Below are 16,821 nucleotides of genomic sequence, written 5' to 3' on the forward strand. Positions count from 1 at the left end.
TATGAAACACATGACCATGATTGCTGTGCAATACGTTTTCGTGTTTTATTAAAAATTAGGAGTTCACATTCTAGGTCACTTGGTTGAAATGGCAGTACGAAAATCTCAAGAAATAACTCAAATGAAGTTAACACTTACAGTTACAGTTACAGTTATGTTGGTTTTGACATGCTCCTAATAGTTTGATGCTTCTCCATGCTTTCCTCCCAATTTTCTCCACAGAACTCCTCCACTGTTACACTTCTCGCTGTTCCAGGATCCAAACAATGGGGTGCCACACCTGTATCGCCAAACATTACAGAATACACACATACAATGCAAAAAACAAAGCAAATCAACAATAAAATGCAAAGTGTATTTTAAACACCAAGGAAATGCAGAAGAAAAAAACGTCCCAAATTTAACTTTCCATTTAACTCACCAAATCCATCAGGGTTAGATCGTGGTGTATAGAAACTTTGGACACCACATGTTTTGCAGAACGTGTGCTTGGCCATGTGTGTGTTAAATGTGTATGTGGTTAGGTTATCGGATCCCTGTGACACAAGACAAAACTATTTAACTTCCCCCTATACGATTTAGACCTTGCTGTAAAACGAATGAATTTTATAGCTCTCTTTATTGTAAGTATTTATTGTAAATTATTTATACTTTTTAATGCATACCTGCACCAAGGTAAACTGGGATTTTGGCACTATGAAGTGTCTGTTCTGTTTCTTTGTGCAAATACTGCAACTGAAACATAAAAAATAGAAACAATGGCCCTTTAATCAATCACTGAGGAAAGGGAAAGTTAAGAAAATTCACACTTCTTAAATGACTCAGCACAGCAGACCATTGACAGTAATCCATGTGATCACACGTTTTGACTACAGGACTGTGAATTTCATTCACACATGCAGGAGATTGTGAAAGGGACTCATGTTTATGTCGTTGATGTGTTGATGGTTAATAACGACCCTTACTTGCAATTGAACACGTGTAAATCTTGGGTGCTGTAAACCTCAAAACGCACTGCCCCGCAGTGACAACCTCCGGCGTGTTTCACAAGATCATCTCGTTCCCTGGAAACGTATCATTTACATACTGAGAGAACAAAAACACACCTCTACAAACAACGTATGTTTTAAATATAGTCATGTGATGCTGTTTTCATTTTCATATTGGCTAGCTAAACTAATGTGTTTTTATTATTCGATTAAGCTTTACACAGCTTACCTTTCGTCTTTTGTCAAGGAAGCCATAGCACCTCTTATGAGTTTATGAGCTGTGGTGCTGTTGTTTTATTTAACCTTAAAGCCAAGTTCGCTGTAGAACATTCTTGACTGTTGATAATGATCACCAGTGGTTGCAAAACAGCTCTTTGACTTGCTGGGTCACATGTTTCTGCCAGCTCATCTGGTTCCACCTCAGCTGTCGCAAGAAGGCAACCCGGACAAAGTCCAGAGAGATCATAACAGAAAGATAGCTAAAGGTTTAAATGTTAATGGACATAAACCAGTCTGCGAGATCCAGGCTAAAGTCTCAAACATGGTCTCAGTCAGTATTAAACATAGCAAGGTTACATTTTCACAGAATGCTCTTTACATTACGTTGGATGATGTGTTCTTTACGTTGAAAACCGTAAATCACAAAAGCCTAGTAGAGTTTTCTCAGACTGACTTATGTTGGTGTTGAGAATATATTAAACGTTGCTTTTTAAATAGAGAAAGATAAAATATAATGTACATAAAAATACCTTTTAATATGACTTGTGTGAGCTTGTTTCTTACTTTCTGTTTTGTTTATATTGTATAATGATGATGTCTCAAGTTAAAGGAATAGGAGTACATATACACACACACACACACAGTTCTGAAAAAGCATGGCAAACAAATATGATTCTGATAATCACTCTTTTGAGCTCAGTCTGGTGATGTGGCGGCTAGGGTAATCAGACGATAATTCCCAGAAAACAAGGATAAGGCTCTACATGTGACATTTTCCCTCTATGGGAGCAATGGGGTAAAGTCCTACGTTTATAATATGAGCATAGGTTCCAACAAACCCCATTATTAGGGCATGTTCAGTGTTTGACTTGAAATGTAACCATAGGTATCTGCCAAAAAAACAATTGAGGATTGGTCCTGATATGCTTCGGTCAATAGATTATGTAATTATACTTGATTCAGTAATGATTATTATATTGTATAATTATAGCTTTATAGCTTGTATAATTATAAATAAAGCTTTTTCAAATAGAACATTATCCCAACCATTCTGCTTTAAAAACAAGCTTGGATGGTTTACCGGGATAATCTTTTAGCAGCTGATCGAGCTTACAGAAAAAAACAACAGATACCTAATTCCACTTGCTCAACATAGGCAGGAACATGTTAACCTCAATGCATACAGAGCTGGTTTATCTTGTTTCAAGTTTCATTGTGTGAATTCATTCTGCCATGGCAACAAAAGATAATTATGCAAGGTTGAACACCTTATCAACCAAACACTGTACAGGATATACAGATACTATAGGATTTAAACCTAGGAAATGTATTTATATCTAGGTGCTATTTGATAACAGGGGGTACTGTGTTTCTTGTTGATTCAGTAAAATGTTAAATCATAATGATCAAAATAACATACATTTATATTTACAAGTCAGCCCAAGATGTCCAGCGGTGAATGAACTGCTTAATGGTTGTGCTACGGTCAGCCTGTCCTAAGAGAATGACCTACATTGCTGCAGACAACATGTCTGAGGTCAACATGTTTGAGACTATTTGTGCCACACTTTGCTTTCTTTATAAAGTGTACTGGTTCACACAACTATGTGAAAGCCATTCTAAAATACAAATAATACATTTTATGGAAACACAGCTTTAGATACATAGTGAAATTATTTTTGTTAGCAAAACTTGTTTTTGAGACTCACTAACATTGTGTTATTGCCTTAGTTTGGGATAACTATCTTGCCATGATTTTGGCAGCTTTTTTATTGAGATTAGATTAAAAAGAATAAAATAATAAATATTTCATAAAATGTTGTAATGGTCACACATGGCATTAAGCATGGCGCAAAAGTTTCGGGATTTAAAGAATTGTCAGAAAGGTATTTCATTGTATTATTTATATAAGAATTACAATTATGTATTGCTGTTGTTGCTATCGCTAAATGAATGACATAGCACCATACTGTCCCCTGACTGGCCCAGATTCCAGAGATCTGAATCACCAATAGCAAAGCCAACAAACAGCTTAACCAGCCAATCACAGCAGGGAAGGTCTACCATTTTCTCGCATTTTCTAAAAACCTCCTTTGTTCATTTTTTTAATAATTATTACAATTTAAAAAAGTGATAAAAAAACAAACTATCGCTATACATTCCCCATACATTAGTTTTTATTTCAAATATGTTTGAATGTTTTTGCAAAAAACGGTTGGAGCTGCGAATTGTCTCGTCATCATGTGACGTAACCTAAACGTCACGATCCTGCGTTTGTATAAATACAGTAGCGCTGGTGCTTTCCTTCAGTTTTCAACAAAGAGGAAGTGCTTTATGTTACAGAAGAATTTTCACAGTTATCAAGCGAACTTTAAAGGTAAGATTTTTTTCTGTTTGAATTTATTCGTTTAAACTTAACTATGGTTTGAGCGTTTTGTTATTTTCGGAAGGTGAATTTGGGGTTACCGTTAACGTTATATTCATAGATGATAGACCGTTAAGCACTGTTTAATCGTTTTTAAAAGTTTTAAATGAACAAATATACACGAATGTTACCTCATTTGTGTTATGTTTATATCATCCGTGAACGTTAAAGTTATTTTGTTCGCATACGAACTGCTATTTTACCAAATGTAATTTTGCTGAATCACAGGACTCCGTGAACAAAGAACCCGGATGTTACTGTAAATCCGCCATGTTAGAGAAAGGGTGTTGCGCAGTAAAAGGAACATCTCTCCTGTAACATTACTGGTTTTATGATATTCCCAAAATCTTATTTTTCGACGAAAAAGCAGTAATTTAAAATACATTTAGTTACGTATTACTCGTTTGACACGTATGCTATTTCAATAAATTTTCATTTGAACGTGTATTGTAAACACGATTGAGAAAATTAAAAAGCCATTATGTTGGAAAGAAATGTCTAAATCGAATTAAATCTAAGAATCGAATAAAAGGGTTTTACTGTTAGATATGCATGCGCCTCTAGTGGTAGAAAGCGTAACTGCAACATGCCAAAATGGCGTTTGCCAGCAGGTGTTCAAAACACTCGTTATTACTTGGCTAGCAAAATTCTAAATGTATATTTTAGTCATTTTTTTATTGTTTTGTAAGTGTACATACACATGACAATTACCTCTTATGATCAAAGTCACTTACTTTGTCTTTATTTTCTGACAGATGCAGATCTTCGTTAAGACCCTCACCGGCAAAACCATCACCCTCGAGGTTGAACCAAGTGACACCATTGAGAATGTCAAAGCTAAGATCCAGGACAAAGAAGGCATTCCCCCTGACCAGCAGAGGTTGATCTTTGCCGGCAAACAGCTGGAAGATGGCCGCACTCTGTCAGACTACAACATCCAGAAAGAGTCGACCCTCCATCTTGTGCTGCGACTCAGGGGAGGCATGCAGATCTTCGTCAAGACCCTCACCGGCAAAACCATCACCCTCGAGGTTGAGGCAAGTGACACCATTGAGAACGTCAAAGCCAAGATCCAGGACAAAGAAGGCATTCCCCCTGACCAGCAGAGGTTGATCTTTGCCGGCAAACAGCTGGAAGATGGCCGCACTCTGTCAGACTACAACATCCAGAAAGAGTCCACCCTCCATCTTGTTCTGCGACTCAGGGGAGGCATGCAGATCTTCGTCAAGACCCTCACCGGCAAAACCATCACCCTCGAGGTTGAGCCAAGTGACACCATTGAGAACGTCAAAGCAAAGATCCAGGACAAAGAGGGCATTCCCCCTGACCAGCAGAGGTTGATCTTTGCCGGCAAACAGCTGGAAGATGGCCGCACTCTGTCAGACTACAACATCCAGAAAGAGTCCACCCTCCATCTTGTTCTGCGACTCAGGGGAGGCATGCAGATCTTCGTCAAGACCCTCACCGGCAAAACCATCACCCTCGAGGTTGAGCCAAGTGACACCATTGAGAACGTCAAAGCAAAGATCCAGGACAAAGAGGGCATTCCCCCTGACCAGCAGAGGTTGATCTTTGCCGGCAAACAGCTGGAAGATGGCCGCACTCTGTCAGACTACAACATCCAGAAAGAGTCCACCCTCCATCTTGTGCTGCGACTCAGGGGAGGCATGCAGATCTTCGTCAAGACCCTCACCGGCAAAACCATCACCCTCGAGGTTGAGGCAAGTGACACCATTGAAAACGTCAAAGCCAAGATCCAGGACAAAGAAGGCATTCCACCTGACCAGCAGAGGTTGATCTTTGCCGGCAAACAGCTGGAAGATGGCCGCACCCTGTCAGACTACAACATCCAGAAAGAGTCGACCCTCCATCTTGTGCTGCGACTCAGGGGAGGCATGCAGATCTTTGTCAAGACCCTTACCGGCAAAACCATCACCCTCGAGGTTGAGCCAAGTGACACCATTGAGAACGTCAAAGCAAAGATCCAGGACAAAGAGGGCATTCCCCCTGACCAGCAGAGGTTGATCTTTGCCGGCAAACAGCTGGAAGATGGCCGCACCCTGTCCGACTACAACATCCAGAAAGAGTCCACCCTCCATCTTGTGCTACGACTCAGAGGAGGCATGCAGATCTTCGTCAAGACCCTCACCGGCAAAACCATCACCCTTGAGGTTGAAGCAAGTGACACCATTGAGAACGTCAAAGCAAAGATCCAGGACAAAGAAGGCATTCCTCCTGACCAGCAGAGGTTGATCTTTGCCGGCAAACAGCTGGAAGATGGCCGCACTCTGTCAGACTACAACATCCAGAAAGAGTCGACCCTCCATCTTGTGCTGCGACTCAGGGGAGGCATGCAGATCTTCGTCAAGACCCTCACTGGCAAAACCATCACCCTCGAGGTTGAGGCAAGTGACACCATTGAGAACGTCAAAGCCAAGATCCAGGACAAAGAAGGCATTCCACCTGACCAGCAGAGGTTGATCTTTGCCGGCAAACAGCTGGAAGATGGCCGCACTCTGTCAGACTACAACATCCAGAAAGAGTCGACCCTCCATCTTGTGCTGCGACTCAGAGGAGGCATGCAGATCTTTGTCAAGACCCTCACCGGCAAAACCATCACCCTTGAGGTTGAAGCAAGTGACACCATTGAGAACGTCAAAGCAAAGATCCAGGACAAAGAAGGCATTCCTCCTGACCAGCAGAGGTTGATCTTTGCCGGCAAACAGCTGGAAGATGGCCGCACCCTGTCAGACTACAACATCCAGAAAGAGTCGACCCTCCATCTTGTGCTGCGACTCAGGGGAGGCATGCAGATCTTCGTCAAGACCCTCACTGGCAAAACCATCACCCTGGAAGTTGAGGCAAGTGACACCATTGAGAATGTCAAAGCCAAGATCCAGGACAAAGAAGGCATTCCCCCTGACCAGCAGAGGTTGATCTTTGCCGGCAAACAGCTGGAAGATGGCCGCACTCTGTCGGACTACAACATCCAGAAAGAGTCGACCCTCCATCTTGTGCTCCGTCTCAGAGGAGGCATCTGATAACATTATTCATGTCAACTGTTTATTATTATGAATGCCATGTAGTTTTTTTTCAGTCTGCCCTGTTCACATGCACTCCCCAATTTTTTCTTAACCATACTTTCCCATACATAGTCTACCTTATTTAAACTATTGCTGAACCCCACTACTTTTCCTGTTTTTTTTTTTTTGTACCCGTGTAAAAGAATGACAAATAAAAGCTCTGAAGTTTAAAATTGTTTCATTGTGTTTTTGAATTACTTGATAAAGTTCTAAACATTCAAATGAGTTAAACTTCACAAAACCTATTGTAAAATGATAAAGGTAGTATGGTAACTGCACTCGAATTTGAAAAGGTTTAAGTTGAACCATTTGAAAGTGTATGGTTAATTCATCGGAAATGAATGGCTGCAATACTACATGACTTCTAAGATCTGAACATCATACGCTTGCAGACTTTTTGAAAGTTTCAGATAGAAATTCACTAATTGATCAAATCTGCAGACTGGCACAGACTTTCTGCAACAAGCCCCGATTGAAAATCTGAGCAAATCTCTTGTGTATTTTAGCCTTATGTCCAGACTTTCATAGCGATGGGTTAAAGGAAAGTTTCTTAGATCACACTGTCAATAGAGCTGCACGATTAATCGTTAAAAGATCTCGATTCGAACACCAGACGATCTCATTAATGAAAATCAACGATTCTCGTGTGTCTATTAATTTACACCTCGGACTAAAATGATAACGCTTCAATATTTGCTGTTGCTGCCGCAGAAGTTAAAATTATTATTGTAAGGTATTTAACGACGTCACAAACAGTCTTTTTAAAACACACACTAACATTATTTCTATGTCAAATGATCACACTAGTGACGTTACTGGGATTTAAGCAGAGCGTTGCCAACTCACACGCATAAAACGCGTTTAGAAGATCCTAATCTCACACCAAATAACAGACCAACATATAAAGTAAATACAGCCTGACAACAAATCTGTTCTTATGAGTGTCTTTCAGGATTATGATACATTGTTCTGATTATGCTTCACATCTTAACTGGACATGTTTGAAACGAAACTAACAATTGTAGTTTGTAGCGCGGACAAATCCTAGTGAGCGCTTATATCCGTCATTATGGTAAAACACGTCATCAGAGAGTGTGCCGCTTATCACTGCATTTCCGCTAATAGAGGAGCTGCGCTATTAGAGCTTTTCAAGTTGCCCATCTTTTCATGTTTTCAGGTTATTTTGAACTGTTTACAAGTGAGAATACTGGGTTGTTATGTGTAGCAGTAGATACAAGTTACTTCAATGCATTTATACTTTTTAGAAAGTTAAACTTTTGCATATACAGTATTTTTTTTAAAAAAAAACACTTACTTATTTCAATTTTGACGCACCTAAATAAACATTTTTTTGGTCAGAACCTCTAGTAAATTATGCATTACCTTTAGTCATCATTCAGAATCGTAAAATAATCGCAATCTCTATTTGAAACAAAAGAATCAATTTATCCAGAATCGTGCAGCTATAACTGTCAATAAATTAATCTTCTTTTAAACTTCTTTAAAAGGAATCATTGTAATAACAGACAATCGGTTGTGTTAATAACATCTTTTTAAACGGCAGTTGCCCATAAACATCAAAAGGGGTAATATGGTAAAACCACATGTCAAATCGGCAAAGCCAGATAGCAATTGAATAAGTTTGAATTTACAGAAATCAATACTATAGATGTAATCCCTTGAAATTGGCCAATTTAAGGTAAATCTTGATGATTTACAAATAAAAACCCAATTAAAATGATTAAATACATGTACTTACTATAGGGTTAAGATGAGCGTGTGGTGTAAGGTTAGTAACATGTAATTATAATTCATATTAAATACTATAGAATATACACTGGTCTATATTATGTTGAACAGGGGCGCAGTAAAATCAAGTGTTCCCAAACTTAATTGCTTTAGTTCAACTTTTGTCTTCTCTACTGTATCACGCACTATTCACTCCTCTTGTCAGGTGCTACATTAGTTATATTTTTTTTGGATAAGGAGGGATACATTGAAAATATGGTCTTATATATGAAATCCCCAATTTACGTATCCCAATTGATCGCATTCATTTCAACATTACGATTTCTGTGTCAATGGTTGTATTAATCCACATAAAATTCGTTTAATGAAGAACGACAACAGTTTCGACCAAATGTTCGCAGTAAATAAGAAAGGAAGAAGCGGCTGCACGACAGTCAGAGCAGAACAGCGACAGCTGCACCGTTGCTGTCATAGACACACAGGAGGATGGCTCAAACCTGGGGCAACTATTTCTTATCTTTATTGGATTACAAAACAGAGAAATTTGTCGTCGCTAAAAACAAAAAGGTCGGTGTTCTGTTCCGACTCTTTCAGCTGGGGGTTATTGGATATCTGATCGGGTAGGTGCCTTTTGCTTCCTTATAAATGCATAGGGTGAGCGAGCGGGCTCCTAAGTTTTCATTTTCAAAATAGTCATCTGTTTATTTCTTTTTTACAAAACCATTAATTGTACTATTACAGCTATTGCAGCTATTGCAGCAAAACCAATGCAAGCCGACAGTTTAAGCTTCAGGTCTTGATCAGATGTTATTTATGGCGAGGGAAAGACTGTATGCACTGTAGTGTGTCATACACCGTCATATGGTCACTCGGCAAAAGTGTTAAGAGATTTCTTTTGAGCCAAGCAACAAGATTTCAAATATGTATTTTTTCTTTTGTATGGATTTGGCATGCAAAATATAATGTGGGGTCAATGTATACCCTTCATGGTGTATTGGCCATATATAGAAGCAGTCCCTCTCTCACTTTGTCTCTACCTCACTCCCTGTGAAATCTCTTCTCAAGGTGGGTTTTTATTTGGAAGAAAGGATATCAGGAGACCGAGGAAGCCATCCAGAGTTCTGTGTTTACCAAAGTCAAGGGCGTAGATCTTACCAACATCTCTGCACATGGTCTTCAACTATGGGGGGCAGAGGATTATGTCATCCCTTCGCAAGTAAAATGACCTACGTTCATGTTCAGATTCATTGACTTTATTAAATAGTGTCAAAGATATAAGAAGGCTGACATAAGAAAAGAAACAATGATGTAATCACGCATAACTTCAGGGTGTTACGATGTGGAAAATACTTTTAGAAATGTCTTAAGTTTGTGTTTACATGTATTTCATGTGTTGTTTTTAAGGGTGACAGGGTCTTCTTTATTGTGACAAATTACCTAGTGACTCCAAACCAAAGATTGGGTTTTTGCCCTGAGGTAAGAGACAGCCTTTGTTATTCCCACACAGAAACAACCCTTGCACTTCTCAAGCTTCTGTAGCTCATGTATAAATCAGAATAAAGAGATAAGTCAAGATTTGTGCTGATATAGGTGTGTTGATTTTATTGCATTTGTTTGATTCATTCCATTAACTTCACTTCAGAATCCAAAGGTGCCAGATGGCATTTGCACTAGTGATGATGACTGTTCAGAAGGGGAAAGTGTCATGGCAGGCCACGGTAAACACACAAGATTTACGTTAAACACTGTGGGACAAGGTTTAAGACTAGTCCTATAGACTAAAGTACATGTTAGAGCTGTCAAAACCGAATATATCTTGCAGTGACATGTTTTTAATATCATAAGTGCTCATGTCTTGTCTCAAAATGCACAGCAGTAAAGCTTTTTTGTAAGGCATGATTGTAAAAACTGCTCAAATGTTCTAATTTAACTATGATTTATAGTCCTGGTTTATGCTAACTCCTGTCCGCGAAAACTGACCCTGAATCTTATAAGACCAGTTGGCAGGCCTAAAAAGGATTGCATTTTACTGTTGTTTATTCAGGAGTGAAGACAGGCATCTGTCTGAACGAAACAGGGACATGTAAGATTCATGCCTGGTGCCCTGTTGAGGAAGGCCATATACCACAGTAAGAAAAGTTTTATAATCAAAAAACATTCAAAAATCAATTTAATTGTAGCGAATCAACTTCGGTATTTTGCCACTTTTATCACAGTATGAAACTGTTCCAAGAAAATGACAGCATTGGTTTGAACCTGTGTCAAATTTAACAACAGGGATCCCATGCTGGCAAAGGCAGAAAACTTCACAGTCTATGTAAAGAACTTCATCAAGTTTCCAAAATTTGCCTTCTCCAAGTAAGTCAAAAGTACAGGAGTGCTGCCAGCTCGTTTATGTTTGTTTGTTTGTTTGGTAAATAAATGTTTCTTGAAATAAACAGGTATGCCCAGAAAAGATATTTTGACATCTTTACTACATGTTGTTCCAAACGCACTAAAGCATATAAACAGGAAATGTATTTATCTCTAGATATCTCTCATCACTAAAGTGTGTTCCCCAAGATGAATGTTTTGCATGTTATTTCCTTTGCAAAACACCATCAAAGCCTGGAGTGCTGGTACAATCAACTGCATATACTCTTCAACATCCGGCTAAATGCAAAGAAATGCATTTAACATTTCTGGTAACTTCCTGTCTCCTAGACATAAGAGATAGAATACACCTATAAGGGGAAAGTACACACAGTAAGGTGCAACTTACAACCGATCGATAGTTAGTTAAATAGCTAGTGTTGGTATTATGAAATTAACACAACAGTATCATTTACTGTGATTTGCAGGGGATTGCAAATAGCTATGTAAAATGTATAGGATAAAGCAATGTAAGTCGCTTTGGATAAAAGAGTCTGCCAAATGCTTAAATGTAAATATAATGTAAGTTTAATTATGCAGTCACAAAGTCATAAGCTCAAACTAGATTTGTGAGTGAAAAAAAATCTACTTAAAGGGATAGTTTACTCAGATATAAAAATTATGTTTGGAATGACATGAGTGTACATACATGATGAAATAATTTTTCATTTAAAATACATTTTTGGTTGAACTATCCCTTCTAGATTTGCGCTTATGCAATGTGCATGTGTCTTACATCATGTAGCCAAGTGAAAGAGCAGACTTGACTGGGCACAGTAATATGTTATGTTTGGATACTGATGGCACAGCACAAGCTGCTATGAATATCTGGCACTTGTTCATCTCTATATATACCAACACAACGTGTATTGGATCTGCAGAGACTGGCTGTCTTTATATCCTTTGCCATGACAACAACAAGCCCTGCACATTTTAAGTTAGGTGACAGGGTGACACCTGTTCCTCTGTTCTTAGAATACTCACAACACCTGTTCTGGATAATACATGGAATTTATCCAACCCAGCGTTTTTCACAATAGAAGTTAGAGTATAGTTAGGCTGTTTCAGAGAACATCATTTTGGGGATATCTGGGCACTTCTTTTGTAACACTACAATAAGGTTCCAATTCGTAGCTTGAATTCAATGTATTAGTTTACGTAAAGTAACAGCAAATATTAATTCTACGGCATTTATTAATCGTATTATAAGTTAATGCATATTAATGGTTACTTATACATTTTTAAAAACATATGTTGTATTTGGAAACATTGTTAATTTCCAGTAAACTAACATGAAAGAGCAGTAAACTACTGCATTTGTATTAACATGACAGCATTTGTAAAAACATGTAGAAATAATCTTTTTATGGTCAAACTTAAAAGCTTCACCAAATGTTTTTATGTTGTAAATGCCCATAATAGTTGTTTGCGATGCTTTGGAAAATGAAAACAAACTTTAAGGTTGTTTACATTAAATCTAACCAACCCACAGCGATAACATTTGGATTTAACCGCATCAACAGTAAAAGCATGAGCTCACAGTTCATATTCAGAACACTGTTAATTATTTTTTAAAACAATGCTTATTTTGATTCCTTTTATTTGTCTTTAAAAGGTCAAACGTCCTACCGACCCGCAACCGCACATATCTGAAGACATGCAGATATGATAGAAAGTATCACCCCTACTGTCCTATCTTTCGGCTGGGAGATGTGATACAGTGGACCGGCTACAGTTTTCAGGATTTTGCAACAAAGGCAACTGCTTTAAATGGATGAAAAATAACATGTGTTTCAAGATTTAATTGTTACTTTTTATCTAGTTTACTTCTAAACTAATATTTGAAGATGTTGACTGGAGTTGCTTGTTATAAAGCTGTTTCAGTGATGGAGACAAAAGCATCATACGTGAATGGAAGGTACAGCGTTGTATTTATGTTGCTTTTTCTTCTCACTTCTTCACATATACAGGGTGGAGCTATTGGAGTTGGAATTGAGTGGAATTGTGATTTGGATAAGGATGAATCCCATTGTTTCCCGGATTATAGCTTCACACGTTTGGATACCTCTGAAAATTCAAACATCTCTTATGCTTCCGGTTACAACTTTAGGTAGAGCTCTAATTTATTGACTTCAGCTACACCAACATTTAAAAAGTTTCTGTCAGTAACCCACCCTATAAAGACGTCAGTAATTCTGATGCACAAATAGTCATGGGATTGTTTTCCAGTTAACTTTTACTGTCTACAGAGCCTAGAACTGTACAAATAGACAGTTAAGATTTCTGTTTAGATATAGCTGTTTGTTTAACATCTAAACAAACAGCTTAAGGCATCTTTAATTAGATTTTCCTTAAAACTATCTATCTATCTTTGTTTGAAATATGTAATTATACTATTAAAATTGCTTCTCTCTTCTAAGGTTTGCTCGGTATTTCAAAGATCCAAGTGGGGAGACCTTCCGAAATCTTTATAAAGTATATGGCATTCGCTTTGATATACTCACGAGTGGAAAGGTAAGGAAATACTAAAATCCATTTCTAGGCACTAAAAAGTGACTGAAATGTAGCCACTGTGTGAACTTTTCTGTTTTCTAGGCTGGAAAATTCAACATTATTCCTACAATGGTCAATATAGGCTCTGGGCTTGGTTTAATGGGTGCTGTAAGTATATGGAAGTCATCTTCTGGTACCCAAAACTTTAAATTCTGTCATCATTTACTCAACCTTCTTTTCATTTTAAACCTGTATGACTTCTTTTCTTCTGCAAAACACAAAAGCAGATATTTTAAGAATATTGGTGACCGAACAGTGGTACTACCCATTCACTTCTGTTGTACAGACTGAAATTAATGCAAGTCAGTGGGTACCGCCGTTATTCAGTTACCAACATCCATCCATCTTCTTCCGCTTCAACCTGGGCCGGGTCGCGGGGGCAGCAGTCTAAGCAGGGATGCCCAGACTTCCCTCTGCCTAGACACTTCCTCCAGCTCTTCCGGGGGGACACAGAGGCGTTCCCAGGCCAGCCGGGAGACATAGTCCCTCCAGCGTGTCCTTGGTCTTCCCCGGGGTCTCCCTCCGGTGGGACATGCCCGGAACACCTTCCCGGGAAGGCGTCCAGGGGGCATCCGGAAAAGATGCCCGAGCCACCTCAGCTGGCCCCTCTCAATGTGGAGGACGAGCGGCTCTACTATGAGCTCCTCCCGAGTGTCCGAGCTTCTCACCCTTTCTCTAAGGGATCGCCCGGCCACCCTGCGGAGAAAGCTCATTTCGGCCGCCTGTATCCGGGAGCCTATGACCAGCTCCACAGCTCATGACCAAAGGTGAGAGTAGGAACGTAGATTGACCGATAAATCGAGAGCTTCGCATTGCGGCTCAGCTCCTTCTTCACCACAACAGACCGGCACAGCGACCACATTACTGCAGAAGCTGCACCGATCCGTCTGTCAATCTCCCGTTCCATCCTTCCCTCACTAGTGAACAAGACCCCCAGATACTAGAACTCCTCCACTTGAGGCAGGAACTCTCCACCAACCTGAATTGGGCAAGCCACCCTTTTCCGACTGAGAACCATGGCCTCGGATTTGGAGGTGCTGCTTCTCATCCCAGCCACTTCACACTCGGCTGGAAACCGTCCCAGTGGATGCTGAAGGTCCTGGTCTGATGGGGCCAGCACGACGATATCATCCGCAAAGAGCAGAGATGAGATCGTGTGGTCCCCAAACCCAAAACCCTCCGGCCCCTGGCTGCGCCTAGAAATTCTGTCCATAAAAATTATGAACAGAACCGGCGACAAAGGGCAGCCCTACCGGAGTCCAACATGGACCCGGAACAAGTCTGACTTACTGCCGGCAATGCGAACCAAGCTCCTGCTCCGGTCGTACAGGGACCGGATACCCCTTAGCAAAGGGTTCCCAATCCCATACTCCCAGAGCACTCTCCACAAGATGCCGCGAGGGACAAAGTCGAATGCCTTCTCCAAATACACAAAACACATGTGGATCGGTTGGGCAAACTCCCAGTTACCAACATTTTTCTAAATGTATTTTTTGTGTTCTACAGAAACTATCCTTGTACCTTCTTTTGCTATTCATCTTTGTCTGTCCGGACTTGTGAACAGTGTGGTTCAATGTGTACAGTTTGAGACTCTTGTGCTATTTGTGTTCATCTCATTCTATAGGCAGTTTTCGCCTGTGACATGATTCTCCTGTACATGATGAGCAAAAGTTCCTTCTACCGAGAGACAAAATTTGAGGCGATCACAAAGTAAGGTTCTACTCTGGAGTTTGTGTGTTTGAGGTACCATTTCATATTTCATGTTGCTTCGTGCCTGTTTAACCTGACAATTTAATGTTTTTAACCAACTTCTATTTAACTATGTTAGCACCCAAAGAAAAGAACCTGGGAAACACAGGGAAAAAAAGCATACAAGACATCATGGTCACCATACCCAAGATAGACGACAAAAGCGGGAGAAGAAACAGGCAACAGAGATGCAGCTGCTGACATCAGAATCATGTCAGCCCAATAGTAACCCAGAGAGAGAGATCCGACCCACAGTCTCAGCACTCAAAACGCACAGTCCTGAGAGAAAGCCAATGGGTTCAGTATCATTCAGGACTCAACAGGGTACAGAAAACCAGATTATTTCTCCTGTTTCGTCCTTGAGAACACCACGCCAGTAGTGTACCAGTAGAGAACCAGTAGAGGATTTGTCTGAAACTGAAACCCTGTTGGATTTACTGTGGATGTACAAAAGAAGCTTTGACAACGGATGAATGCACCATACCAAAATGGAAATGTTTCAGTGCTTTTTAAACTTTGTTTTTAGGTGGCGATGGAAGTTTTTGTTACAAAGAAATTACAAACCAGAACATTATGTTTAAAGTAAATATATTCTAACATTGTATTTTGTTAAGTAATCTTGGTCTTTTTTTATTCCATTAAGGTTTCTGCCTAAATGCTTCAAATGTTTTGGAGACAAATACAAACATGCTCACCATGCACGGAAAATCCTTCAATGCTGTCTAGTGTTTACTGTAAATATAAAATATCTCCAATACCTCAAAAGTAAAAGAAAAAAACGGAGGTGTCTGAATTTGAAATATACAACATCAGAGAATATAAAGACTACTTAACAATTTTTGGATCATTAAAAAGTTTCTTGAATTCTTTATTTTCTTAAAATGGGGCAAATGGTAATGAGTGGGCGTGTCTAAACCTTTGACTCACTGTGTATAAATAACAAATACTCCTACAGGGCCAGGGGTATACAGTGTTAAATAGAAAAATAGACAGTATTGTCAGTTAAAATGCTTAACTCAAGAAATTGAAAATGGAATCAAAATGTAAAATACACAAAATTAGTAGGCCTATCTAATCCATCAAAACTAATAGGCTACATGACTGTACCAGCTCACAGTCTGAGTTTTAAATGCCTGAATATTATCAATTTACACTGCAAGGATTCAGTTACGATTCTCATGACCACCAAAGTAAATTTGAGAAGTCTTAATTATGTCAAATTACTTGAAAAATTAGCCAGCACACATCGCCCGCAGTTTAAATTGTACATTTTCTTGTAATGACACACGGAGTACTTTACAAAACCACACAAAGAAATCCATAAAGATTAAAGATTTATTTTCATCAAAATGGCTTTGATAAAATGATGTGGCCAATGCAGTTACAAAGGCTTTAGTTCACAGAGGTTTAACATAATGCAGACAGAGCAGTGATTCACTTATTTACCACACCAGATTCCAAAACCATCTGTTCTCTGAAAGGTAGTAAAAACATATCTAGTAGTAGGAAAATGTCAAATTACATTAGGGAAGTATTTGACATCAGAAAATAATTAAATATTTAAGGTTCAGTGCGATCAAGAAGTACAGAAAAGAAAATATGTTAAGATTTAATAGCTTTACACATTAAGTATCGAGCATGA

At 39.2% G+C, this 16,821-nt stretch overlaps 3 protein-coding genes across 4 annotated transcripts; 2 read left to right on the top strand and 1 right to left on the bottom strand.

Annotated features, from left to right (window-relative positions):
• Window positions 1–24: 24 nt before the first annotated feature.
• Window positions 25–1,394, bottom strand: cenpv (centromere protein V). The gene is made up of 5 exons (XM_056746221.1): window positions 1,219–1,394; window positions 966–1,064; window positions 666–735; window positions 422–536; window positions 25–280 (listed from the first exon to the last, which is right to left on the bottom strand). Exons 1-5 carry the CDS (start codon window positions 1,242–1,244, stop codon window positions 153–155), a joined length of 438 nt encoding a protein of 145 aa, XP_056602199.1. The 5' UTR covers window positions 1,245–1,394; the 3' UTR covers window positions 25–152.
• A 2,032-nt stretch (window positions 1,395–3,426) lies between these two features.
• Window positions 3,427–6,892, top strand: ubb (ubiquitin B). The gene is made up of 2 exons (XM_056745134.1): window positions 3,427–3,585; window positions 4,389–6,892. Exon 2 carries the CDS (start codon window positions 4,389–4,391, stop codon window positions 6,672–6,674), a length of 2,286 nt encoding a protein of 761 aa, XP_056601112.1. The 5' UTR covers window positions 3,427–3,585; the 3' UTR covers window positions 6,675–6,892.
• Window positions 6,893–8,918: 2,026 nt separating this feature from the next.
• Window positions 8,919–15,970, top strand: p2rx5 (purinergic receptor P2X, ligand-gated ion channel, 5). Of its 2 annotated transcripts, XM_056746121.1 has the most exons (12): window positions 8,919–9,085; window positions 9,531–9,681; window positions 9,870–9,941; window positions 10,108–10,183; window positions 10,510–10,594; window positions 10,743–10,823; window positions 12,493–12,634; window positions 12,848–12,987; window positions 13,298–13,391; window positions 13,473–13,538; window positions 15,055–15,140; window positions 15,259–15,970. In XM_056746121.1, the coding sequence occupies exons 1-12, from the start codon at window positions 8,952–8,954 to the stop codon at window positions 15,557–15,559; spliced, it is 1,428 nt and encodes a 475-aa protein (XP_056602099.1). In that variant the 5' UTR covers window positions 8,919–8,951; the 3' UTR covers window positions 15,560–15,970. The 2 variants fall into 2 exon arrangements, with proteins under 2 accessions (XP_056602099.1, XP_056602100.1); XM_056746122.1 differs by lacking the exon at window positions 13,473–13,538.
• Window positions 15,971–16,821: the final 851 nt, after the last annotated feature.

This window comes from Triplophysa dalaica, chromosome 4 (assembly GCF_015846415.1).
Source record: "Triplophysa dalaica isolate WHDGS20190420 chromosome 4, ASM1584641v1, whole genome shotgun sequence".
Classification (NCBI taxonomy): Eukaryota; Metazoa; Chordata; class Actinopteri; order Cypriniformes; family Nemacheilidae; genus Triplophysa; species Triplophysa dalaica.